The sequence below is a fragment of the Chironomus tepperi genome, unplaced genomic scaffold (genome assembly GCF_022539635.2).
Source record: "Chironomus tepperi strain 1889 unplaced genomic scaffold, CSIRO-AGI_Ctep_v1 contig_219, whole genome shotgun sequence".
Classification (NCBI taxonomy): Eukaryota; Metazoa; Arthropoda; class Insecta; order Diptera; family Chironomidae; genus Chironomus; species Chironomus tepperi.
The window spans coordinates 2,085,359-2,113,186 of NW_027226341.1; the positions used below are offsets into that span (position 1 = coordinate 2,085,359).

The following is a 27,828-nucleotide window of genomic DNA, read 5'->3' on the forward strand; positions in this document are numbered from 1 at the left end:
TTCAGGAAGGATTTGCAGAAAAAGTTTTTAAGGTTTTCATACATTCATTCTTCATTATATTCGTATCAAAAATTTAAAAACGTAAACAGCACATATCATCATATGAGAAAGAAGAGAAGCTAGATATAAGAGTACAACTTGGCATAAAACGTAAATCAATAATCAACGCATCATTAAATTCATCTATTTAAAAAACATATTATGTGGATGTATAAATTCATTTGAGATCATCAGAACGGAGACAGGATACAATCATAAATTCAATTTCCATAAGTTGTGAAAAAAAATTTTGTGCCTTAAGAATTTGAAAAGATTTTGTCAATTATATGTTTATGTTAAGAAGCATCAACAATAATCAAGTGACTAAATTTAATACAGTAAAATCGATAAATCCACCGAAGTTAAAAATTATGAGGAATGGAAAAATTTGAGCATAATGTGACGCAATACATTTGAATATGCACATATTAAGCACAATACATGAGTTTTATAATGAACAAATTGCTTTGTAAATATTACTCCATTGTCAATTTTTGCGCAAGATAAAGATAATATCGCAGGCAATAAACTACTTAAATTATCAAGAATGATTATTACGAACAATAAATGTTATGTAATTAGAGGCCGTTCACTTATGACGTACATGGGATTGAGTAAAGGATGGTTTGAGATAGAATAGGTTAAACAAAAATTGAGTTTGTCTAAAGCTGCAGGCCTGCAACCCTGAACGATCTATAAGGTGAGGAGGAAATTTGAAAATTCTTCAGAATTTAAAGGATGAAAAACATTGAAAATTTTGTTTTAAAAAAGTTAGATTGTAGGAGCTTCCAAAAGCTTGCCTGGCTATGCTCCTGTCTTGACCTCATTTTTGAACAACCCCTTAAAGTAGCACTTGAAGCTTAATTTTAATTTAATATTTATATTTTTACTGTAACAATTTTTTTACTCATCCAAATGGATGATCAATTTGATAATGCAGTGATTAGTTCATAACACAATAAAGATCTCATACATGACTTGAGATATCTGGCTCACTTTATAAAAGCATGTCTGATTGTAGAACAGCACATGTAAATATTATTCATAGAATAAGATAGATTTGAGTGAAAAGGAATGAATTTATTAAAGTAATTGTAATAATTAAGTAAAATAATCTCGAAATAATAAATTTAATATGTCTTAAAAAATCCATCCTTGCATCTTTTATTTTATTGTATACTGTATATATTTCGCGTAAAACCTTTGTTGTTTATTTGGAAAACAAAATAATAAACAATGTTAAGAATCATCCTGATACATCTCTCAGTTTCTCCAAGAGAGTCCCCTTGTTTAAATAAATTCATCTCTTTCTTTCATTTAAAATGATTACAATCTCTCATAAAAAGCTTTATACATAAGCAACACTAAAACGTTATGATTTACTATACAAACAACAAATTTATTGAATTTAATATAACTCAATTGACAAATTATCCGTGAAGTGCTTTGAATGAACGTAGCAGGCAATTTCTTTAACTCGAAAAAACTTCACTTGATAAGCAAAACTAACGTATCATTGATATTCATGCACACTTATCTCATATGTTGTGCTGGATACAAAGAAATATATTTCTCGAAAAAATTCATGAGAAAAGCATAGAAATATAAAATATAATTTGGATAAACTTTAGCTTGTCAGTCATCGTTTGTTTGTCGAAGTGATAAAAAGTTTATTTCAAAAGGAAGTTTTGAAGAGAGTGAAAGAAATAAAAAGAGAAGCATATGTAGAATTTTGGATGGACATTAAACGAACTGAGAAATTAAAACAAATTAAAATTATTTAAAAGAACTGTTATGAAAAATGAAGGTGAATTATAAAACGTTTTTTTGTGTGCTACTCGTTATTGAACTCTATTATGTGCAATCGATTGATGCCAAAAGATCATTTGGAATTACAGGCAGAAGGAGTAAATCTAAATCTCCATCAGTGAGAAGAGGTGAATTTTTAATAATTTTTTTTAACAATTTTAAAAATTAAGAAAAGTTTGAATATTTTAAAGTTGAAATTTTGTGTCATTTTGAATGAAATATTTGAAAATTGATTTTTGTGACAACTCGGATGGAAATAACGAAATTGATATTTTTTGTTGTTTTTTGGTGAACATTAAAAAATGTAAAAAAAAGCAATTAAAAAGGACAAAATTAAAAGAAAAAGTTTTCAGAGTGAAGTTTATTAGAGTTGAAAAATAAGATTTGAAATTAGATCAGAATTTATTTTTTCTTCTCGAAATTTCTACAAATTCCAAAGGAGAGAAATAAAAAGTGCTTTTAAAAATCAATTTACCTAAAAAATATTTTTAAATTGTAAAAGCTAAATTAAGGAATTTGTTTCTTAATAAATATTTTTTTTTTAAAATTACAGATTAAAAAACATTTTTTAATTTTTCCATACAAATTTAAAGATATTTTTATAATTTTTTCCATGAGTGTATAAATGGCACTTCAAAATTTTATTAAATATTATCACTTATGCAACTCTAGAAATTTCTTTAAAAGATGAACAATTGTGACAATATAATTTAAATCTAGAGCTCAAAATTGAGACGAGTCTAAATGATTTTGCTGATCAACTTTGATTCGAGTCCACAGACTACAACTGTGGCGTATACTTACGAGCTGCCTAAGAATAAATGGGTCAGATCAAATTTAAAAATTAACGTCAATTTTTTTTTAAAGATCTATTATTTTAAAAAATTATTACAATTATTTGCTAAATTATTTTTAACACATCTTTTGGGAAATAAGATTCTAAGATTCTTAAAAATTTGAAAATCCTTTTTTAAAAAGAACAGTGAAGATTTATAAACTATGTATTTAATTTAGAAAATACCTAGTGTTCGTAAGATTTAAAATATTTGAAAACTTTTGATAAAATTTTGTTCTAAATCTCAGTACCAATTACATGTTGAATTACATGCAATAAAATTACATCTGTTTTTTAGACCTAAAATGTTAAGTTTTTTTAAGCTTTTTATCAAATGATCACTATTTCATTTCTAAGATTTTACTCCAAATAATCGAAGATTATTCCATATTTAATTCAATTTTAATATTTTTAATGAGTTGACTTTTTACGAGAGTATTTTGTTGCTTACTAAAACTTTAAACTTCCATTTTGGTTTTCGTTATCTCGGAAAATTCTTTTAAAGATCATGGATTTTAGAACGAATTTTTAAAATGTTGCTTTTATTACGACTATTACTTAAATATAAATATTTGTCGCATAATTTTAAAAAATATTTATTCATTTTAAGGTCAACATGGACATGAGGGAGATGATCACGTTCCTGTTCCAAAACCAAGTACACCTGAAAGAAAAAAAGATGTTGGATGGAATACAAATAGTCAACATAGTACAAATACACAAAATCATGGTCCATCAGCGCCTCCATTAGGACCTCAAATTCCACAAACAAATAGAGGCTTATATGGAGGTCAAAATGCAGCACCTCCACCTTATGGATCACACACAAATTATGGACATGGACCACCTCCAGCTTACGGAGCACCACCTGCCTATGGAAGTCATGGAAGTTATGGAGCTCCACCTGCATATGGAAGTCATGGAAGTTACGGAGCTCCACCAAGTTATGGAGCAAGCATGGGATATAATCAACATAATTCATTTGGTCAACAACCTGGAATGTATGGTGGAGGAATGGGATCTCCTTATATGGGAGGATCTCCAATGATGGGAATGCCAATGATGGGTGCTATGCCTGCATATCAAAATCGTGGAAGTAGTTTTGGAAGCGGAATAATGACGAATTTATTTGCGGGATTAGCCGGTTATCAATTAGCTAAAGCATTTAGTGGAGGCAGCGGACATAGAGATCGTGAGGTGATCATTTATGATAATCGTCAATTACCAAGTAATAGTGATGGGAGCATACCAGCTCAGCAGCCAATTGCACAACAAACACCAGTAAATCCACAAACGCCTTTAGGCCCAAGCTCAGTGCAAGCACCCATTAATCAAGCAATATCAACAAATCACGACTTACCTCAAAATCCAACCAGTTCTATTCAGACTCAATCATCAACAGAAATTCCACAAACACCTATTTTACCTGCAAGTAACGAGTACAATTATTGGGGCTTACCGCAGTACGGAATTCCTCTCTATGGATATAATTTACCATCTCAAATAACAGACTACTACAAAGTGGAAACATTCAAGCCTCAGTAACAATCTTATCATCACAACAAGTCTTTTGAAAGATGTCACAAAACAGTCTCACTTAAATTATCACAATAAATACATAATAATAATATTAAAGTTAATATAGATAAAACGATAGTTTATTGAAATGGGAAGAAGTTTTTTTTTTTGTTATAGAAGTTAATAAGAAAATTAAGGCCAAAGCTTTGTAAATATATGTGAATTTATATAGCATTTACATTTTGAGCTCAAATGTTTTTTTCATATTTTGATGGTAAGATAAATAAAAATACAAAGACTATTTATATGCTTTACTAATAATCACTGTAGAGATGACTAATCTGGAAACAGTAAGTATTTCATTCATTACAGAAAGCAAAGATCGGGAAAAAATCAAAAAAGAAGAAATTCCTTTTAGGGTACGTTCAAAAATTACGTAACGTTAAAGTAGGCGTCTTCAGACCCTCCTTACTGCAACACTTTGTAACAAAATTATGAAGCATCTGGATTTCATAGCATAATTGTGAGGCGAGGTTCCTCACCTCTCCCTCTCTCCCCTAAGTATTACGTCATTACTAAACTTTCCCTTACTTCATTTTAAGACAGTTAATGACCCTTAGTAACCTTGACTCTTGAATTGGGCATAACAAATTATATATTATTACAATTATTGTGTGAATCATTTCTCTTAGAATTTCCGTTCAAATGAAGAGGAACAAATATGAAATACATGCTTCAAACATACTTCTTCAAATAATGAGCTTGATGATGCTTTACATTATATGTAATCAAATTGAGACTTAGTCAGTCTTGGTATAATATACCATTACGATATACTTTTGTAAATCGATGATCACAAATCAGTTTCGAGGTATAAATTTGCAAATAAAAATTTGGATTTCCTAATAATACTTGATAATCAGGTATTTCTTCAATCTTTGTCAAAATCGAAGCTAACGGGTTTTGTCTCCTCCCTTTTCGTTCTTAATTTATCAATTTGCTAAGTTGCTTTTTAAGAATTTTAAAAATCTTTGAAACCAAATTTCATGCAAAGCTTCCAAAAATTTTCAAATTTAAAAGTTTGTGACTACGTCCCTGTCGACATAAACTGTATTCTTACCCGAGCAACACAAATGAAGAAGGCTTCAACATGGAGCTATGCCACTGCGAGAAACCTTTTATTATTCGAGCCACATCTTGGTGGTAAGCTTCGATCGAAACCGCACACGAGATACGGTTCATAACATTTCCAAGTAAATTTGGCGACAATCTAGTATGGCTCGGCACACAGGTTGCCCATCACTGATTTAATGGATGTCATACGGCATCCAAATGAAGGCAATTTCCATTTGGTAAACTTAAGAGCTTCATGAGAGAGCCTTCTTCATATGTGTCGCTCGGGATCGACATACATTTTTTTAACATTATTCATACTTTAAAATTATTACTTTTTTAGGAAGAAATGAAAGAGTCTGTAAAAACCCAACTTCGTTGACTCTCTTTATTTTTTGTATAATTTTTATGTTGATAATCACGTTAGAATACAAACATATGGAAGCACAGTATAAACAAAAAATGATGAAAAAAAAGAGAGAGCAGAATCAATATATAAATCTTTTATACATTGATTCTTTGAGAAGTATTTTAGTTTCATTTCTCACTTCAGAATCGTAAGACTTGTTCTGAACAAAACAAAATAATTCAGTTACAGTAAAAGTGATGAAAGTAATGATTGTGTGTAATCTCGTGTTGTTGATTTTTTTTGTGACTTTTTCAAAGTGTCATGATTATCAGCAACAGCAAAATCATAATTATGGACCAGGTCAAAATATTAAATCGTATGGTGGATACTTCCCTGATACAGCGCGTTATAATGAAGCTGCAAATAATTTTGTAAATACACAAAATCACTATCGTCCACAGACTGTTCCTTATCAAACATACGGTTGGAATTTTAATCAACCGACACGAACTTATGGTAATTCCCTTTGCGTATATTTTTTATGGGTTTTCCCTAATTTTTTTAAATATAAATTAATTCAGGTGGAGTTAACGTAGTGAATCGTAATTTAGACAGCAATCAAAATCCACAAAATGCACCAGATAATCGCATCGGATGGGTCAATAACAACAATTATCCTGGACTTAATCCCAATCCATTATTCCCGACAATGCCCTTATTATTTCCAAACTATTTTCCTCAATTTCCCTTTCCAACCTTCCCAAATATGTATCCATTTCAAAACAATTTTCCCCAACCTTATCCAAATTATCCAGCAGGCCCACATATGAACACAAACAATCAAGGAAATGGATATCCTCAACATAACCAAGGAAATGAATATGTTCCACCTAATCAAGGAAATGGATACGTGCCACCTAATCAAGGAAATGGATATGTACCACCTAATCAGGGACAGCTTCCTTATCCACCATCAAATTCAAATCAAGGTGGATTCCCAACTATTAATACAAATAATGAAGAAAATAAGCCAAATCTTGGACACGTTCCCCAAACAAATATTCATCAAGGTATTCCAGAAGGAAATATTAATCGAAGTCCTGATCCTATTAATACTAAGCCCAATACGGTTCAGACTACTTTGAGACCAATAACTACTACAGAAGTAATTGAAGATAAAACTATCAGACACACAACAATTAAGCCAACTAGAATAACAATTACAAATTCACTAGTTGATGAAGATGAAAATGACGAAGGTGTCGACTATCAGTTCCCAAAATCTCCAGATTTTACTATGCCCAATGAGAATAATTCATCAGATGTCGATATTCGTGGGACTGGAGTAAAAACAACAAATGTTAATAATACCAGATTTTCTGGATCTAATTTAGGTAAAAAAACATTCAGTAATAATCAAGATTACTAATCTTCTTACAATTACAAATTAATATGAATCCAAGTAGAATCCAGCCAACAAGAAGCTTGATTTTATTTCTATATTTTACTTAAATTTTAATATTTTTTTAAACTTACTAAGTAAAGATTCTATATTATAAATAATGTAATAGCGTAGTTATTTCACAAGTCATAATAATTGGTTTTCAGACAAAGACAAGGATAAAGGTTTTGCATCAAATAATCTTTTTGAAAATAATGACCAAAGACAATGGACAAATGATGATGAATTGAAATGGCTTGCTACTACAAAAGTTCCATATTTTGATAATAAAGTTCCAGGTAAGTACCACTTCTGTTGGACATTAAAAATGATCTAATTTTTCTTCTATTAAATAGGATTGGATTGTATATTACCAGCAGCTGCCGTTTTAGGAGCAAAGAATGCATTTAAAGTTTCAACACTATTACCACTGGATGTGCCACAAGGCAAACATCTTTTATCATGTAATGCCACTGATTTGCTACAAAGTCGAATTAAATTGGATGGAATGATCTATGATTGTAATAATGGTGACATAACACTTTCTTGCTTGACACATGGAGGGTTAATTGATGAATGTGAAGGGCAAACCCTTCAATGTGATAATGATAACTATAACTTTGAGAAAGTTTGGTGCTCAAATGGAACATTGATCAGCAGTTCTGACATTGAATGTAGAAATGCATTAGTTGAGCCACATAAAAGCACGCTCAATTGTTTCTACAAACATACTAGAACCTCCAGTATCCAAACAACTACTCAACCTACTGTTATAAATGTACTTCCTTTGGAACCACTTACAACTCCTGATAGTACGGATGTTTTTGAAACAGACAATAGAAATGAAGATGATTTTGAATATGGTGACATTGATCAAGATTCTGATACACCAGAAGACTTAATGCCTCAAGTAAAAAACGCAATGAAAAATGTCTTTCCTCATGATCTTTTGACAATGCCTTCAACAGGTTATTTACCTCCAAAATCTTCAATACAACCTTTAAATCCAAGTCTTAGAAATCATATTAATACTGTGTTCAATACCGACATGTTAGCTTCATCAAGAACAGAAAATGATAATCAAGTTCCATCACAAGGAGTTCCATCACGTAATAACAATGATTTTTCAAATAAAAGAGATCAGATGATTTCAAATTGTAATACAAACACGAAATCAAGATGTAATAATGATGGAGTTAAAGGAACTCCAACATCAACAACCAATAGATTTGGTGGTGATAGGAATCAAAATTTCCATGACCGTCTAATATTCACAAACTAAAGATACTCAATTTTGAATATGATGTTAAAAATTTAATTTTATTAAAATGTAAGTTCTTTTTCGAGCAATATAAAAAATTTAAAAGTATTCGCTCTACAACAAGAGAAATTTAGTAGCTTAACATGATAAGCAATTTGGTGAGTGAATTGTAATACTTAATACATGTGCATTTAATAAAATCAGTATAAAATTTTAAATACTCCGATGTCATTATTATCAGTGTTGTCAATGTTTACATTTTTGAGGTCAAGGTTGAATCAAGTGACTTCAACAAAACGACGCTGATGATTAATTTAGTGTTTACTGTTTGGTAAATTTTATGAATTTAAAAATAAATGTGTAAGGAGTTCTGGTTCAGTCAAGTCCATTTTATATTTTTGAACCATTTCTTGAACTTTAAGGCGTCTCCTAACATGTGGTGGTTGATAGGAATCGCTATCTAAACGCTTTCTTTTTGCCATATTATATGCAGTTTGACGTACTAAAGCACCAATAATTCGCTTATTTGAAATCATTCCATCAACTAAAGGAGTTGCAAAATTCATTCTGCCAGGTGGCGCTTGTAATTTAATGCGCAATAATCCAGAGCTTAACGGATGAATGAAAATTATATAGCATTCATTAGATCGAGCTTGTTGAGAATTTCCATAATGAGCATCTTCACCAATTCGAGTATAATTCAAAAGATCATCGACAGGGAAAGTTAAATGATCTTCAAATGATTCAAGCCAAACAAGCAATATTTTTGCAGATGGATTCCAACAAGGTAATTTAGCACCAGTTCTTCTTCTTGCAGGAGGAATAGGATCATTCGCTTTAGTTCCTTGATTCCTTTCATCAAATGAAAATGCACGTGGATTTTGAGCAGACAGCATTTTATCGTTTTTCGGTTGTTCACTTACACTTCTTTCAAAACATACATCCGCTGATTGTGTCGAAGAAAGACATGATCCATCTCCAATATCTATTTCTAAACGATTCCAACGATTAGGAACAACAAAAGCGATTTCAGATGAAGCATCAGCCCAATAAATTACTCGTTTCTCTCCGTTGTAATTTAGACCACCAACTCGAAAGTCACCTCGATTTTTCTTCAAATTTGTCGAATTATTTATTTTCCAGCTAGTATTTATGAATCCTGTCCAACCACAATGTTCATCAACTTCTACAACCTTTCCCAGTGATTGTATCATTTGCCAAAAATTATTATCAAGTGATCCCATGTTTTCTTCATTCATGTTTTCAATGATTTCATGATGAGTCGTTTGACTTACTTTCACATAAAAAATATGAACTGTGTCACATGTACGAGGACTCATTTTATCTAAAATTCCTAAATCATTAACAAAGCCTCCCTTTTTAGAATCTAAAACAATAAGTGATGGTGAGAGCATTGATGGCTCTTTACTTTTTTGAGAACTTTCACCAAATGACAAAAATCCAAAATGCGACAAGAAAAGACGTGCAGCTTGAAATTCATGTGACACTGCTGGTGCAACAGCTTCTTGAGCATGGCCTAAACCATCGGCAGAGCATTCTGTTTGAGCCCATGATAACTTTTCAAGTACAAGCTGTTCCTCTAATAATTTTGAGAACTGTTTTGTTGATTCATTTCCGACTTTTTGAATCACTTGATCAATTGTTGGAATCGAATAATCAGCAATACAAGGAGAAACTTTTTCGACACTGTCAGGGAAATATTTTTGTTCTATTTCATGCCTCATTGGCATATCATGCATTGCAATCGGACGACCAGGATTAACGGCATGATATTTTGTTCCTGATTTACTTCTTGGTAAATGACGCAATTGAGCTGTCCAGGCATTTCGGCCGAATGGTGTTCTTAATAATAATGTGACAGTTGGTTGAGAATCTTCGGAATTTCCGATTTGATCATCAAGAATTGCTAATACTGTAGAATTTTCTGTAACAAAATAGCGGAACTTCTGTATTGCATGCTCTTGATTTCCACCACTATTACAATGCTTTATCAGCGTAAACTCGTCTAGTAATGATGATGTTGATTGTATTCCACATGGATTTGGGAAATACCCAACTTGTTCGAGTACAATTGTCAATAATGTTTCAGCTGCGTCACGTACTCGTATTGAAACTGGCTTTAACTCCTTTTCGTCCATTAATTTAACTGGCTCATCAATCTTTCCAGCACTTTTTGAACCGGAAATGCCAAGCTCAATTACTTCCAAAACATTTGTCAAGCTATCTCTATCTTGCAACAGATAAGGATGCTGGATGAGCCAAATTGAAGTACATTGAAAAGCTGCTACGATTGTGCTATGCAAATCTTTACTGTGGCTCGGAGGTGGACGAGAACATTGATAACAAATATAGTCGCAAATCCATTTTACTGCGCGTTTACATTCAAGTGCATCTGTGAAAATTTGATCATTAAGTTAAAGCATGTATTAAGGAATTTTTTTAAATTTATTTAAGTTAAAAATAAACTACCAGTTTTCTTTCGTGCTGCATGTAAATGGAAACAACAACAAATAAAGCACCTTGAATATTAATAAATTAGTTCAAATTTACCTGAATCTTTAATTTGCATTCTTGCTAATCCAGATAACAGTTCAAGTGCTGCTAATGAGACATTTAAGTCCGTTTTCCATGAAGAAATTAATCGATGACAGCTTAAGTATGTTGCTCTAACAAATAAGGCATGGGCATTATCTATATGACAGAAGATTCAAATATTAGACATGATGAATAATTTAAGATGTAAAGTATACAGGCAAAATACAGAAGCAATGTACAAACAATAAATTATAAATCTCTAATTGCTAAATTTTCGATGACATCATGTGAAAATGTTTCGTGTGACTTAAATATAAATTCATTCTACAACATCGATTTATATCAATTATATCCTTTACCGTATGCTCCACTTTCAAAGTCTTCTGGCATCATATCATCAGATAATAAGCTTGTTGGCTCATTACTTAAAGTTGCCGTACTTGAATTTCCACCATAGCTTGAATTTGATGTCTTACTAGCAATGGAATATGAACTACGTTCTGAACAAGCTGTTGAATGATTTTTTTATATGTTTTAATGCCGATGAGAATACATTTTGTGACGAGAATTTATAATTTGATGATATAAAATATTTATGAAATAAAAAATGAGAAAAGAATTTGGTTTGTAAAAAATTAAATGATTCTAGCAAATAAAATACTAAAAGGAAGTAAATGATGATGTAATTAAATACGTACCTGAGCTTAACAAATTAGTCTCAGGTGCAGAAGATGACTGAACATCTGAAGATGCACCATCAAGCTCTTCGTGAATAACAGAATCTTGTACACAAAGAAGTAAAGCACCAAGAAGCATATGAGTGTTTTGTGAATCTGTTTCAACTTGTAATCCACTCATCAAGATGTTAATTAAACGTGGTTTTAACTGACCGAATGTTGTAACTCTATAATAAAGATACGATTTTAACAAAAATGGATATCCAACATTAATTATCATTCATACTTATCATTCGATCCACCAGCAACATCTCTAATTGGAAGATTTTGAAAATGTAGTGGAAGTGCCAAGATTGATAGTAAAATTTGAATTGAAGCACGTCGGACTTCTGTTTTGTTAAACACCAAGTTATGTGATTTAATTTTCAAATCTTTTTCAGGTAGAACAACTTCAAGTGCAGCAATGTAATGCGGAAGCAATACATGAACTCCATCCAAATCCAAGCGAAATAGGTCTGCAGAATTGAACAATATACTTGCCAATGTTTCTTCAATCTCCTTACTCTTTTCACTTATTTTCAATCCTTGTTGAAGAGCTAAATAAAATCTTGCAAGATAAACCGGAAGTATCTCCTCTCCAGTCTTTTTAGCACAAAATATTCTGCATAATGCACCAATCGATTCCGCTTTACCACTTTCATACTTATCAATAGTTAAACCATTAGGCATGTCTGTAGGTTCTAATGAAGCTGGTTGCGATATTGTTGATAGTCCACGCTTGTTGTCAATTATCATTGAACTTGGTCTACGACTTGCTTCATTTGCTTGCTCTTCAAAAATAAAAATGTATATATTTTATTTAAAACGTGATCAGAATTCAGCAATCTTTATATAATTTACTTTTCAACGAGAAAAGCCACATTTCACTGCCAATATGAGCTGCGTCAAACAGCCATTCTCCAAACAAATGCAAAATACTGTTGCACTTTGGCCTCGCTACTGCTAAAGGTTGACGATTTTCATTTGTAATCGACAAAATTGCTATTCATATAAAATAAATCGCAGTTATTTTAACAAAACAATAGATGCATGAACAATGAAAATATTTACATGTAATAGACGTATTGGATGTAGGCCCCGAATTAGTTGCCATTACGGTATTTATGCTAGTTGATCGACTACTCGTTAAACTTATCAAAGAACCTTTTGAAAGCCCTGATTTTACACCAGAAGCAAAATAAGATAACACAAAAAAAGAGAACATGTTAGATATAAACAACATCAAATTGGGCGTAAAAAATAATGTTAGCAAAAAAGAAATGAAGTGTTAATCACATTAGCGAAAATATAAATTTTGTTTAAGTATGGTTGTCCGAAAGAAAATAAAGAATTTTTATCCAAAAAGCACTGAAACTAATAGAATCAACAGTAGCAACTACATAAATATATAAAGTGCAGGAATAACTAAAGGAAAATATTATTATTAGAATTTGTGGATAAAAACCCTTTGATTGTGAATGTGATGGAGCAACTGAGAAACTTTTCGCTAGACGCCTTTGAAGAGGCGGAGTCGGAGAAGTGTGCGGATGATCAGATGTGACCATTAATCCTGCACCAAGATTCTTACTACTCCCTTCACCAGCTGCATTACTACTGTTAGCAGCATTTTGATCAGCGCCACTTTTTACTGATGCGGTGCGCTGATGTGAACCTGGTGTTGTGTTAGATTGGTTAATTGTGCTGATGGTATTGTCTATTATGACTCCTTCTTCCCATGTAAAGGGCAAAAATATACCTGTACATTATCAATAAATTTTAATTACATATGGATTTTTATAAGTGAGAATTTATAGATGAACAAATTTTAGTGACTTACCTAAAAAGGCATCAACTTGACTTGAAATGCCTTTCATTGCTTTCAAAAAAATTTGAGGAAGCAACAACAAACAAGCATGTTGATGTGGCTCAATTGAATCTTCACGCAACAAAACATGTTGCATAAATGCTGGTGTGTGACTTATAACTTGAGGACAGCAGAGAGCAGTTGGAGATCCCATAATTCTAAGAAATCTGTACCAAGATTGTGCAACACAATCATTGGTCATTTCCAATGGAATCAATTGACTATCTTCATCCGGAATTTTCAATTCTGGAAATGATGGTCCATACATAAACTCAAGTAAACGAGCAGTTAATGCCAAATTTACTCGATTCCACTGCTCAACCAAAGCCATTCGATGTCGCCAATTTGAACATGATTCTTGAAAAGTTTTCCATAGCGATGGTGATGGGAAGCATTTGACACAAGATATTATCCAGACCTCAAACAAAACACTTAATACTCGTTCACATAATTGATCACCTACATCACACGTAGGGTGAGATAACAGTAACTGATTGATTGCTAATAAGAACAATAAAATTGACTCCCACGTTTCACGAGTCAAAATTGATGAATGCTGTGCAATGTTTTGAATTGTTCTTAACACACGATGACAAAGAACTGCTTGTCTATTAATAACATCAGTTCCTGAAATGCATACAAAACAGTTGTAAGTATGGAGACTATGTAATGCTTGGCTAATGTTATATAAAAATTAGTACAAATTAATAATTAATTATGGAATAAAGAATAAAAATGCATATTTATAAATTATTCATGTACCTAGGTTCTCCTGATAAAGGAATGGCACGACTAAATATACAAGAGAAACATATTTTGGATTAAGAAACAACATTTATGTACACATTATTTGGATGGTGAAGTTATCATTTTGTGGATTTGTGTAGTGGTTGGTGATAGTATTGTAAGTGAATTATAGAAAAAAAGAAAACACAATTAGATTAATTAAAAATAATAATGAGTCGTTCACTTATGACATCCGAAATTCTTTTGTCTTCCTCCTATTTCCTCTATCAAGATATATTGATGTTCTCATACAAAATTATTGCAGTTTTTAACTGTCAAAATTTTAATTTCTTGTCAACACTAACACTATGAAAGAAAATTGTCAAAATTTGATTTTCTACTTTCGAGAGCTTTTTGTTAAGAACAAAAGCACTTATAATGTATAAATACTTACTAATCTAGCTGGCTAAAGTTTTAAAAGCTATAGTGTATCTATTGATACCTGTGTAATAACTCAAAAATTCAATTTTACGAATTTAATTGATTGTGTTAGTGTGCACAATTTCGTATACTTGAGTTTACTTTCTCCCATAAAACTAAACCTATCCCAAAATTACTGAATTTCTTCGTAAAATTTTGTGATGGTGTTAGTAAATTTAACACTCATTTTATTAGAGCATCTATATATCTTGACTTCTTCCTTAATCCCTATCTTGAATGTCATAAGTGAACGACCCAAAATGTAATAAAAACAAAACAATAAACACACTTCAAACGTGCAACATTTGTGAGTTTTGGTGAAAAAAATATTTCATAAATGCGTCGATCTACTTCATACCTTCACCGTGTCTCGGAACAAATAAATTATGAAGATGACCAATAATTTTACGCGTGTAAATATTTGGATCATCTAAAATAGGCTTTGGAACTGAAATTTTAGGAGATGTTGTGACACTAAGCCACTCGCAATAAAGATTTACGCAATCCTTAATTATTTCATGATCTGTGAGTGGGAGTGAAAGGCCAAAGCATATAACATCCATACAAAATGAGACATCTTGGTCTGTTGAAAGCTTTGACGGTTCTGCTGGTCCAGATATTCCAAGAGTTCCAGCTAACTGTTTCACCTAAAATGAAATCAACTGTAAATTTTCTCTTCTGTATCTCATAATATGAAGTAAGTCATTACTAAGGCAAAGGTAACATCTCGAGATATTAATGGACTAAATTTATTTAAAGTTGATTGTGATTGTGATCCATTAACGTTAGATGTGATTTGATTTGTTAAAGAAGTCCATTCCGTGTACATTTTTGAGATTTTTATAAAACTTTTTCGATGACTTGGACAGATTTACAGTTAATTTTGTATTTCTCAAATTTTAGCTCAATTTTTTGCAATATAATACTTTATTTTAACTTAACACTATGAAAAACATGTTTCCGAGCATGTTTATGTCCTTATAATCAAATTAAACACCCAAAAAATAAATAAATTCAAGTTTTTCTAAAATTATTTTCCAAAATTAAATTATTTATGTGTGTTAGCTACAAAGAGCAGGGTTCGATATAAAATACAAATTTAACATGCCGATACTGGTCAAAATTTTGACACATAAAAACAGTATAAATTTTAAATTTTTTCAGACAGTTGATATGTAAAATTTACATATGAAATAAATTAATTTAAATTTAATTAAAGTAAACATTTGTCATGACTTAATTCCTTCGTAAAACGTGATTGTTATTAAAATGCAACTGTCGAACCCTTCAAACATAAATGTATTAGTAGCTACAGCTGTTTCTCGTAAACGCGTGTAAAATTTCAAAATATTTACATTATACAAGTAAAAATTCACTGTAAGAAGAAAAGCTTTAGTGTATTTAAGCAGATCAGCCTTTAAAAGCACTTGGACAATGTGCAAAAATTGTATAAAACACGTAAAAAACTATAGCCACAAAACTTGAGCTGTATTTATGCTCAAGAGAATATCATTCCGATGTGAAATTTCACCGAGTAAAGAACGAAAATAAATATTTTGGATTTTTTTAGGATATTAATAAAAGGAATAACAAACAATGATAGAACTTATTTGTAGTAGCAAATTTACAGTCATTATAACTCTACGAAAGAGTATATCTAGACAATTTTAATTAAAGTGCAGTGAAATATCATTTTTAAAATTTTCTAGTTCAAGTGATGTAATTCATCTTTTAAGTTCCTAAATAATATAAAAGAAGTGTTAATTAAATTGTTTTTATATTCAGTCAGCCTGAATTTGTCGGTTTCCAAAACAATAAAGTGATATTATCTCCAAAAATTAAAATTACTAGTCAAAAGTTTTAATCAAAGCAAATTTTAAATCGTAATCAGCATATTAAGTAAAACAATAGATTTGCAAGCTGATAATACTCAATTTTAATCAAACGACGTACTTATAAAAGGAACATTGATTTATCTTTGTTTGTTAAATTACCTTGGTTGCATGTTAGAAGTTCAAAGTCCAAAAAGTTCTACATAAACATCCAAATAAATTGTGTAAATCTTCCAATTCAACGTCTATTATCACAAAGTATTCAATTATTACGCACATAAATTATGTCTTCATTGGAAGTAAGTCAGGTTCGTTAGTTTAAGTTCAATATTCGCAATATATATTCAAAAGTCATGTGCATTAATTATAGAATTGTTTAGGAAGTGCAAAATTCAATGTCGCAGACAAGTATATTTGCATATTTTTCACATACTGTTAAAGTGCAACGGAAGTAGAAAGGATGCATTTTAGCACCAAAATAACTTTCGCCTTCAGTTTATAAATTAGTTTTGTTTAGAAACGTGCGACAGCAGATGACAATTAGTATAGGGAAGCTTTTGCATTAACAGAATTAATTTTAGATACTGTTGAGTTGCCGAAAATTATTTTTAGATAATAACGAGTCAGAACACCGCAAAGTGCATAAAATTAATCGTGTGACAAGATTTATTTCATTTATTGTCTACGTGCCAAACACGTATTATTGATTTTTATTAAAATGTAAGAATAACAAAAATACTTAGGACTAGCAACAAAACTATAAGGCACACTTCGTGTTGATATTTTGGAAGTAATCTAGAGATAACAGAATATAAGTGTTTTTTTGAAATCTGTCAGACTATCTTGAGAGTCAAGGACAAGTAAAAATATATTGACAAAACGTACAGTTTATGGAGGCAAAAAAACAAGATTTTTTGTCTATCTCGCTTTAACATACAAGTTAAAGGCTTGTGATCGCGACGTGCCTCCAACATTTGCTATTTATACACAAATGTTTGTTTTTCAACAAAAACACATTTTTTTTATCATTTTTTTTCTGTTACTAGGAAAAAAATGAAAATTTGCCACACCATCGACCAGACTCTATGCGTCCCGTTAGACCTGTTCATTATGCGGATTCATTTTGGTGCACTTATGTGATTTCTGTAGCTGCTGCATGTGTTGCAGAAACAGCAACATATCCATTAGATTTGACTAAAACAAGACTTCAAATACAGGGTGAAGCAGCAAATGCGGCCGGTAAACCAATGGTAAACATCATTATAATATTTTGTTGAGCTATAGAAACCATCGAAACTGCTTATTTGCATTCAATCAATACATTCGTTAATATATTTGTTTAAGGCTTATCGTGGAATGGTGGCAACAGCACTTGGCATTGTAAAAGAAGAAGGAATGTTAAAATTATTTCAAGGATTGAGCCCTGCACTATACAGACATTTGGTCTACTCAGGCGTTCGAATTGGAACATTCGATTTTTTGAGGAAGAAATTTGTCCACAATTCTGAGTCAATGACTCTAGGAAAGTCTGCCATGGCTGGAGTATCTGCAGGATGTAAATATACACGTATATAAGTTGATCAATTAATTACTAATCATTGAATTTTTCAGCTCTTGCCCAATTTTTAGCATCACCTGCTGATTTAGTAAAAGTTCAAATTCAAATGGAAGGAAGAAGACGTTTAATGGGCTTAGAACCTCGTGTCAATAGTGCAGCTCATGCATTCAGAGAAATTGTCAAACGTGGAGGTATCAAAGGATTATGGAAAGGAAGTATTCCAAATGTCCAAAGAGCAGCATTAGTCAATTTAGGAGATTTGACAACTTACGATAGTGTCAAGAGATATATCATTCAAACATTTCACTTACCTGACGACCATGTTGTCCATATTATTTCATCAATATGTGCTGGCTTAGTTGCTGCAATTTTAGCTACACCTGCTGATGTGATAAAAACCAGAGTTATGAATCAACCAACAGATGAATTGGGACGGTAAGAATCTTATCAGCCATATTCACACTAAGTTGACATCATGCATTACTTTAATTTTAGCGGCGTGATATACAAAGGATCAGTTGATTGCTTCCAAAAAACTGTCTCGAAAGAAGGTTTATATGCTCTTTATAAGGGCTTCCTACCATGTTGGATTAGAATGGCACCTTGGTCATTGACGTTTTGGCTTAGTTTCGAACAAATTCGTATCTTTTTAGGAGCAGGAGGGTATTAAGAATCAGTGTTCATTTGTACTACCATAGTTTTTAATTTTCCATTTGACTTTTATGTAGTTCCTAATCATTATTTTAATAATTTCATGATGATTGTAAATTAATTAAATTTTTGTGTAATTTTTCATATCCTTTTACTTATGTCTATTCTGTTTTATTTCTTCCAAAATATTTTGTAGGTGGTAAAAATGAATTTTATGTAGCACAAATAATGCTAGTTGTTGTAGATTGTTATAGTACCTTTTATATGAAGAAAAATATATGGGGATGGGAAATGATAGAAATTATTGCTGGACAATACCAAATTGAAGACAATATAATTATAGTTTCTAAAAAAAATGGTAAAATTATTTTCAAATTTGCTCAATTATTGTCACTGCCATCCTTATTTCTCGCATCTAAATTTCTTTATCATCCTTAAGATTCCATGTGCCATTTCTTCTTGCATTCATATGACTGTTTGTTCTTCATATTCACAATTTATTATTGAATGATGTCACTTACTAGAACTTTTATTTTTTATTTACCCCTTTTAAACACACTTTAAAGTTAGTCTCGAAGACGTGATTATGAAAACAGCAACGAAATGTTAGTTAATTATAGCATAAATCTTATTAGATGCACAAAAATATTTTTGCCATATCAACTTTTTTGGCTGGCAACATTCCTTAATGAAAATAAAAAAAAAATATTAAAATTTTTGGAACATATGTAGGCGTTTTAACCGTTGAGCTTAGCTAACTACCTATCTGTAATTTAATTAAGAGTTCAAAACTCAAAAATTGGCAGATCACTGTGATGTATCTGAAATAATCATAAATTTTAGGGAATGATTAGACTTATAGAATATGAAAATATTGTTTGATTTAAGAATAAACATTAAACGAAACTCAACAGCTGATTGTTTTTATTTTCGAAAGATTTATTTTGCTTTTCAGTGACTCATACACAGTGAACATTGTTGTCTGTTCGAAAACAATATAATACAAATATTTCAGCACAATGAAAGACGAAATTCCTTTTTGGGTTCCATTTGATGGAGTTAATTTACCAAAAAATGCAGTAGTTGGTGGAAAATATAAAGGACAAAAAGTATTTATTGGAAGAGCTCATCATGAACGTAAATATTGACCTGGTTTTTGAATGTAAACTAAATTCTACATTTTTTTTCTGTTTTAAACAAATGTTTAAGGATCATTAACGCCTGGAATGGTTCTTGAGAATGAAAAAGTGATCATGTTACCTTGGGTATGATTAAAATAATAATTATAACAATCCAAAGTGCTTAATAATCAATAAAACATTTTAGGGATGTGTATCGAATACAAAAAATGATTTTGAAATTTTGTGTTGTGAAGGAAGTGCTAATTGGGTTGTTGCCGATTCAGGAAATTGTCCTCAGAATGCTTTTCGTGCAGGATATTCAGAAGTTTATTCTGAGCCACTTTATGTTGGAAGATATAAGCACGGAGATTCAATAGTTTGTGGAAAAATCCAGGTAAGTTTTGTAAGTTCCTAGTATAATTAAATGAAGTATAATTTCATTAATTTCACAGCCAAGTCATCATGTCTGTTACATAGCTTATGAGGGAAACGAACTGAACAACAAGCATTACGAAGTTTTAGTCATTTAATCCTCGGTTAATTACGTAATTAGATATAATAAACAATGAAGGTCTGGAATTAACTTCTTTTTTATTTTACATCGTGTATATAACAGATTTATAATAATTTTAAGTACAGTACTAATAATTTCACAAAAATATATCTTAAAGAACATGCTTAGTTTATTGTCGATCCACTGGAATCAGGAAAGTCTTGATTTTCGCCAAGTTGTTCGCGCAAATTACGAATTTTCTCCATTCTAATCTCACAAAGTTGTTTTGCTTTCTCGTATTTTGTTGCCATTTTTTCAGCTACTAATGTTCGATTTTGCAGCTCGTCTCTTAGTTTACTCAAATCATCTTGTCTCAAATTGCACAACCTCTTTGCAGTTTCATACTTTTTCTGCAATGTTTTGTGATCATTAATTAAGCTCTCATAATCAAGTCTTGTAGTGTTCGATCTATCAGACATTTCGCTATCAGTCGATGAGAAATTTTGCAGTTGTCTTGTATTCTGACTCAAATTTTCTTTTTCCGAAAGCTTCTTTTCCTGTTCTAATTGGAGCTTCAATTCATTCAACTTCTTATCCAAGACCTTTTTCTCATTTGAAACTTTTTCCAGCTCATCCTTAAATAAACAAAATAACGTTAATGGATGTCTAACTAAATTTACAAAAAGCATCCTTACTTTTAGCGTTTTATTATCAACATGATTTCTCTCAAGCTCCTGAATTTTAGACTTGGCGTGGCGCAATTTCTCTTCAATATTTTCTATGACATCTCTTAATTTACTATTTTCTCGTTTTTCTTTCTGGCACTCCTAATTTTAAAAGAAAAAAAAATTATTAATGAGATTTTACAGGGAACAAATTAATCTTGAAAACTTACCAGCTTGGCATCCTCCAATTGATATTTATAAATATTAACATTAGCCATTCGCTGATTATTTGCTATTTTGCTATCACGAAGACGAATTTCGATTCTTAATTCCCTAATTTTCTCATCAAGTTCATCACAGCGACACAATTTGTCGACGGGATCTGTTTGTGTTGATTCCGATTGTGTAAGTTCCCAAGCTGATAAATCACGTCTTTCATCATAAACACTTTGCCGACGAGTCTTCCTATCAATATTTGATTTCACTGCACGAGAAGGCGTTGCATGTCCATTAGAGTCAAGATGAAGTATATGTTGCGGCGCAAACAATTCCTTTTCGTCACTACGACGATGTGATGGACTGAATGACTTTTTAGATTTCGTCTGTTTTTCATCAACTTCTTTGATTAACATTTCACACCTTTGATTCAATTCTTGAATAATTGTACCTTTACTTTCATTTTCAGTTGACTTTTGCCGCAACTTTGCATTAAGTTCAATTATTTCTTTCTCAAGCTTCTTTATGACTTCGTTATTTTTGCATTCGATTATTTTCTGCAATTCTGTCACTTTTTCTTGTAATTTCATATTAGTAGCACTAAGTTGACTATACTTTTCATCAAGAATTGTGTACTTCATATCATGGTTGTTGTTTTGTTCCTTTAATAAATTATTCTCTTTGTGAACTTGGTCATATTCCTCCTTCAATTTCTTGAGATCGTTTTCGATGGATGTTCTTAATGCTTCTGCAGCTCCTACTTCTTGTAAAAATTTAGTATTTGCCATTTCCAATTCATTAATCTTTCGTTCATTATCCTCAGATCGACGTCGATATCTTGTTTTCAATTCATCGCATTCTTTAATTTTGTGCTGCAATTGCTCATTAATTTGTGACAGCTCATTCTGAAGAGTCTTGAATCCTTCATCTTTTAATAAATTTTGTGATTGGCTATTTGTTAATTCAGCACCAAGTTTAGACACTTGATGTACGTATTCTGAATTTAATTCAAGAAGTTCTGAATTTTGTTTGCTGATTTCATTGAATTTCAATGTTAGCTGTGATATTTCACTTTCATAGTCATTAATTTTCCTTGCATTTTCGTTCAACTTCTCTTGGATGCCTTCATACTCATTACCCTTAGAACCAATCACTTCGTTAAGTTGTTCGATTTGGGATGCTAAATTTTCCTTATCTTTAAGAATCTCTTCGATTTGAGTTTGCAAGTCTGAGCAAGACTCAGTTGTTGTCGAGTATTTTGAATTAAGCTGTGCGAATTCCATTTCATACTGATCAATTTTTTTAGTACTTTCATTGAGTTGTTCTTTTAGTCTGTCTAACTCGCTTTCTTTAGTTCCAATAACTTCTTTAAACTGTTCAATTTCTGACATCAAATTTTCTTTATCCTTTAGAATCTCTTGGACTTGAGACTGCAAATCAGAACTTGATTCAGCAGCCATCGAATATTTTGAATTAAGCTGTTCAATTTCCTTTGCGCCTTCATTCAATTGTTCTTTAAGACTGTCAAGCTCGTTATCTTTAGATTCTATAGTTTCCTTAAACTGTTTAATTTGGGACATCAAACTTTCTTTTTCATTAAGAATCTCTTGGATTTGAGTGTCTAAGTCAGAACTAGATTCTGCAACTGTCGAATATTTTAAATTGAGCTGTTCAATTTCAATTTTATACTGATCAATTTCTTTGGAATTTTCAATCAATTGCAATTCCAGTTCACTATACTCATTATTTCTAGACTCTAAATCTCTCCTTAATTCCTCAATTACAGCTGAAAAACTTTCCTTATCTTTAATAACTTCATCAAATTTGGCTTTCATTTCTGCTTTTGATTCCATCTCTTTGGCTGTTTCAATTTTGGCATCATCAAGTTTTAATGATAATTTAAAAATTTCACTCTCAAAATCTTCGACTCTCTTAACATTTTCATCTAGCTGTTGACGTAATTTCTCACATTCATCAAATTTGAGCTCGACCTCTCCTTCAAGCTGAGAAATTTTCACAACCAAATCGTCTTTTTCTTTGAGGATCTGTTCATATTTCTGCTGGAACTCAAAATCATTAGAATCTGAATTATTTTTATCACTTTTGGCTTCTTCAAGTTGTTCCTTTACTTCTTTCAATTCTGTTTCAATACTAATTAACTGATCGGTATGATTTTTATTGGATGCAAGAAGATCTGTGTTTTGATGAAGTAGATCATCGAGTTTTGAAGTTAATTGTGAAATTTCATTTTCATAGGAATGAGATTTAGCATTGCTTTCATTCAATAAATCTTGAAGTCTGTCACAATTACTGCATGCTGATATTTCATTACTGCTTCTAAGTTGTTCAATTTTAGACAATAACTCTTCCTTTTCGTTGAGAAATTCTTCAATTCTAATTTCAAGGTCCAAATTATTAGATTCAATGTCATTATTTTTCACAATTTGCTCGTCAAGTCGCTCTTTTGTTTCCTTTAATTCCAATTCGAAAGCATCAATTTTCTCTCGCAAATGAAATTCTGTTTCTGATAAAGTTTGATTTTGTAATTTTTCTGTTAAAATCTCGGCAGCTTGTCGTATTTCGGCAATTTCATTCAACAATTGAACTTTCTCGTTTTCCAGCATTTCTGTCCTACTTGCCATTCTATGTAGATCAGATATTTGTTTAATTACATCACTGTTTTCTAATGATTCTTCTGACGATTGTAACGAATCTCGTACTTTTTGATAATGACTAGCTATATTTTCAAGTTCCGACAACTTTGATTGAAGACACTCTTTTTGGCTATCTTTCAGCTTTACTTCTTCTTCTAAGTCAGCTATTTTCTTCGTTAAATCTTCAATATTCGTATTCGAACCTTGATTTTCATTAATTTGATTTAAAAGTTTTAATTTATCAGCTTCCAAACTACACGAATTTTGATGTAACTTAATAATAAGTTTGCATATATCATCATTTTCGTCATTATTCAAGGACGGTTCATCGCTGAGTAATAAATTTTGAATTTTATGGAGTCTATTTGTCATATTTTCATGCTCTGATAGTTGAGACAAAAGTTTCTCATTTTCAGTATCTTTGCTATTTATTGAATCTTCCAGATCAGCAATTTGCTTCCTTAAAATTTCAACTTCTTCATTAATACGATTATTTTCGGCAATTTGACTGGCGAGTTGCTTATTTTCCATTTCCAGGGACTCAGTTTTGATTGCGCATTGCTTTAATTCAACAATACAGTTGTATATTTCGTCATTTTCACCGAAAACATGTTCAGAAACTGTCTCCTCAACTGTAACAATTTGTTGGATTTTTTGGAAACGATTAGAAATTTCCTCAAGTTCGGTTAATTTTGAAGTCATTGCTACAAATTCATTGTCCTTCAATTTAAGCGCTTCTTCCATTTTTTTCAAACGATCTTCAAGACTGTCAATTTCCTGAACAGATTCAACTATTTGGTCTGACAGTGTTTCCATTTCACTATTTTTTTCTTTCAATGCTTGTTCTGTTTTTTCTTTCTCTTTCAATGCCGATTGTAATTTAATTTCCAAGTCTTGTATATTTCTTTCCAAGTCTGATAATTTACCAGAATCGAAGATCTTTTGAGTTTGATTAGCTGTTTTCTGCGATTCAAATGCGAAAAGATCTTCCTCAGTCTTACGAAGAATCTGCTCAAGATTTTTAATTTTCTCTTTCAGAGCATTTTCACTTTCAACTGACTCGTTCCTTGCCTCATCCAAACACTGAATCAAGTCCTTCTCACGATTTTTAAACTTAATTTGAGCTTGTTCGTACTCATACTTTACACTTTCAAGAATATTTTCGGCGTTTTGCTTTTCTAGATTCGCTGCTTTTAATTCCGCTGTCATGGAATCAAACTTTGCCTCAAGTCCCTTTAAATTTTCAATTTCAATCATTTTATCGAGCATATCATTTTCAAGTAATTCGGCTTTTTGTTCACTTTCAAGCAATTGTTTTCTCGTTTGCTCTAAATTTTCTTCTAAAACTTTTAGGTCTTCGCCACTAATTGATGACATTATATTGTCTTCTATCATTTTGAAATCCTGCAACTCTTCCAGTTCATTTTCAAGATAAATGATACGAGCCTTTAGAATATCATTCTCATCTTTAATATTTTTAGGTTTCCCAACTTGAGGCGAATCAACCTCAATAATTGTCTTAAGACATCTCGGAGTGCGAATTTGACTTGGTGAAAAGTTTCTTAAAGTATTTCTCCTCGAGGCTGAACAAATCATTTGCTTCTCAAATTGTATTTTGTCGGGAGATTGAAAAATTTCATTTGAAAGAAAATCGTCACTAGATGTAAAGACTGTTTCAGTATTTTGAGATATTGAATTTTGTTTTAATATGAAAGGTGGTGGTGCCATCAAACTATTCTTTGTAAAAGGACGTATTTCATCATTAGTCTTGTCAAGCGTAGTAGGACACATCCATGTTCGTCGGCGATTAGCATCAACTAATTTTGAAATATTTCCAGGTTGAAAGTGAATAATTTGACTTTCACGATCAAAAATTTGTGAAATTAATTTTTGAATTTTTGAAACTTCAGAATTCTTGGACCTTTCTTCTTCCAGTTTACCCTTCAACTCAGATATTTCTTTTTGTAATCGTGTCATGATCACTTTATCAGAAACTGTCTCATTAACCTTTGGCTGATTCTTGATTTTTTTCGCATTGCTTGCAAACCTGAAAATCAAGAAAAGAAAAAAAAAAATCATTGAGTATTCATTTAGCGAGTAAGTTTAAGACGATGGAAGTACTTTGTTTTTCTGATATTCTGTCATCATTCTTTTAAAAGAATGCGAAGAGCAATAAAAGTTAATCTTTCCTAACATCTTATGAATTGAAATATTCGTACATATGCAAGAATGAAAAGAATTAATACATATTGTCTAAATTGTGATAATTAGGCAAATATTCAAAACATGTATTAAAAACTCGTAATAGAGTGACTCACTTGCATTCCTATTAAATTCATCCAAAAAATTATGGAAATATTCAATAGGTATGAACTGAGCAGCATGAGATAGCAATAATTTATATGTAAATCAATTAATATTTGAGTGTCAACACAAGACAGTTACAAAATGATCAAATTTTGCAAAAATACGCAAATTACTCTTAATTTATTATATAAATAAATTTGTTATATACTTACGTTAAGGTAGAATATGTTTCCTCTAAAGCGACAGGCGTAATTGTGCAAATTATGGCCGTCATTGCGTTGCCACCTAGACTAGCAGAAAGTATTCTTGTTAACTTTGAATCTCGATAATTGATGTATTTGATTCCATCTGCATTTTTGGATTTTTCATCATTCAAGTCACTCAATTCTCGAATAACTTTACTAAGAGATAGCAAACTTTTATTTATATGGCCTCCTTCTCTCAATCGTTCTCCTGTCGCTTTTGTTTGATCAACCCTTTCTGATCCAGCAAGATCAACCAAATTTAACGTCGAGACTTGAAACACACCATCTTTACTTCCATTTTCATGCGATTCGATTACTATTCTAAAAAGAGTATGTGATCTACTAGACCGTTCCTATTGAGCAGATAGTAAATATAGATCAAATATTTATTTAAGTCTTAATTGTGATTACTACTTACATTCATACATGTTTCACCAACTCTTCTTCCTTTATTTCCTTTATCATAACATTCCAAAATGTGCTGGATTGAAGACGAAACTATCTCTGTTTGACTCACAACAACTTCTCCGGATGTGGTTTCGTGAACTTTACAAATCTCAGCCTTATTTTCCAAAAGAAGATCATATATTTTCTCATTATAAATTTCAATATATCCAATACGAATTAAAAATTCTCGGTCTTCATTTAATTCTATTTGCTTAAAAATCTCCTTTACAGTCAATGGAATGATTCCAGGTTCATCATCAGTTCCCATCATACAATATGTCTAGAGAAAGATTTCAATATTTAGTTTATTGTAAAGGAACTGTCAGCAGTTTTTTCTCACCTTGCCACTCGACGTTTGTCCGTATGCAAAAATTGTGCCATTAATTCCTTTAACAGCATTTTCAACAATTGGCTTAGCAACTATATTGAAAAGTTCTTCTGTCTTCCTACTTTCATCAAATATATGATCTTTAAAGAAATAAAATTACAACAGAATGTTTAATGAAGTGATCTTGACTTTTTTTCTCAATTGTTTATTTTTCTCATTGAAAATTACGTTTTTGTAAAAATTCATCAAATATTATTCTGATTATATTGAAATTACATACCAAAACTAAGCTTGTATTCCTTATTATTAGACTTGATAGTATTTTCATCAATTAATGACCATAATGAAGGAAGATTATCATTTTTCTCTCTTTGAATTAGCGGTCGAATTTTAATCGAAACTTTTATATTATTAGAAGTCATTTTTTGATTAACATTGAATTTCTAGTTATTAATTATACCACAAAGTGTTAAGTAAATGATAATATAAACATAAATAACACGTAATGTCTTGTTAATTTAATTTTTTTAAGAAAACCTCACTTGTCTAACAAAACATTCAATTTGAAACTTTTTTTGATTTAAAAAAAATAACGATTTTTACA

The 27,828-nt window shown here is 31.2% G+C and overlaps 6 protein-coding genes across 13 annotated transcripts; 4 read left to right on the plus strand and 2 right to left on the minus strand.

Annotated features, from left to right (window-relative positions):
• The first annotated feature begins 1,579 nt into the window (after positions 1–1,579).
• LOC139090623 (macrophage receptor MARCO-like) lies at positions 1,580–4,454 on the plus strand. The gene is made up of 2 exons (XM_070640406.1): positions 1,580–1,976; positions 3,294–4,454. The coding sequence occupies exons 1-2, from the start codon at positions 1,841–1,843 to the stop codon at positions 4,226–4,228; spliced, it is 1,071 nt and encodes a 356-aa protein (XP_070496507.1). The 5' UTR covers positions 1,580–1,840; the 3' UTR covers positions 4,229–4,454.
• A 1,385-nt stretch (positions 4,455–5,839) lies between these two features.
• LOC139090834 (putative uncharacterized protein DDB_G0282133) lies at positions 5,840–8,583 on the plus strand. The gene is made up of 4 exons (XM_070640674.1): positions 5,840–6,179; positions 6,245–7,057; positions 7,272–7,403; positions 7,461–8,583. Exons 1-4 carry the CDS (start codon positions 5,921–5,923, stop codon positions 8,384–8,386), a joined length of 2,130 nt encoding a protein of 709 aa, XP_070496775.1. The 5' UTR covers positions 5,840–5,920; the 3' UTR covers positions 8,387–8,583.
• Positions 8,397–15,750, minus strand: LOC139090833 (ral GTPase-activating protein subunit beta). Of its 7 annotated transcripts, none has more exons than XM_070640666.1 (13): positions 15,417–15,749; positions 15,066–15,354; positions 14,264–14,293; positions 13,475–14,128; positions 13,103–13,393; positions 12,709–12,813; positions 12,499–12,639; positions 11,885–12,428; positions 11,620–11,825; positions 11,281–11,430; positions 10,937–11,077; positions 10,856–10,870; positions 8,397–10,778 (listed from the first exon to the last, which is right to left on the minus strand). In XM_070640666.1, exons 1-13 carry the CDS (start codon positions 15,534–15,536, stop codon positions 8,704–8,706), a joined length of 4,761 nt encoding a protein of 1,586 aa, XP_070496767.1. In that variant the 5' UTR covers positions 15,537–15,749; the 3' UTR covers positions 8,397–8,703. The 7 variants fall into 7 exon arrangements, with proteins under 7 accessions (XP_070496767.1, XP_070496771.1, XP_070496772.1 ...); XM_070640670.1 differs by having other exon boundaries at positions 13,226–13,393; positions 15,417–15,748; XM_070640671.1 differs by lacking the exon at positions 11,281–11,430 and having other exon boundaries at positions 15,417–15,750.
• A 394-nt stretch (positions 15,751–16,144) lies between these two features.
• On the plus strand, positions 16,145–19,659 carry Ucp4A (Uncoupling protein 4A). 2 transcript variants are annotated; one of them, XM_070640698.1, is made up of 5 exons: positions 16,145–16,847; positions 17,586–17,789; positions 17,884–18,094; positions 18,151–18,532; positions 18,593–19,659. In XM_070640698.1, exons 1-5 carry the CDS (start codon positions 16,824–16,826, stop codon positions 18,765–18,767), a joined length of 996 nt encoding a protein of 331 aa, XP_070496799.1. In that variant the 5' UTR covers positions 16,145–16,823; the 3' UTR covers positions 18,768–19,659. The 2 variants fall into 2 exon arrangements, with proteins under 2 accessions (XP_070496799.1, XP_070496800.1); XM_070640699.1 differs by having other exon boundaries at positions 16,153–16,838.
• A 55-nt stretch (positions 19,660–19,714) lies between these two features.
• On the plus strand, positions 19,715–20,448 carry LOC139090852 (uncharacterized). The gene is made up of 4 exons (XM_070640700.1): positions 19,715–19,885; positions 19,958–20,013; positions 20,075–20,263; positions 20,322–20,448. The coding sequence occupies exons 1-4, from the start codon at positions 19,768–19,770 to the stop codon at positions 20,397–20,399; spliced, it is 441 nt and encodes a 146-aa protein (XP_070496801.1). The 5' UTR covers positions 19,715–19,767; the 3' UTR covers positions 20,400–20,448.
• On the minus strand, positions 20,442–27,678 carry LOC139090850 (uncharacterized). The gene is made up of 7 exons (XM_070640697.1): positions 27,505–27,678; positions 27,237–27,364; positions 26,868–27,176; positions 26,417–26,802; positions 21,258–25,944; positions 21,058–21,189; positions 20,442–20,997 (listed from the first exon to the last, which is right to left on the minus strand). Exons 1-7 carry the CDS (start codon positions 27,644–27,646, stop codon positions 20,548–20,550), a joined length of 6,234 nt encoding a protein of 2,077 aa, XP_070496798.1. The 5' UTR covers positions 27,647–27,678; the 3' UTR covers positions 20,442–20,547.
• Positions 27,679–27,828: the final 150 nt, after the last annotated feature.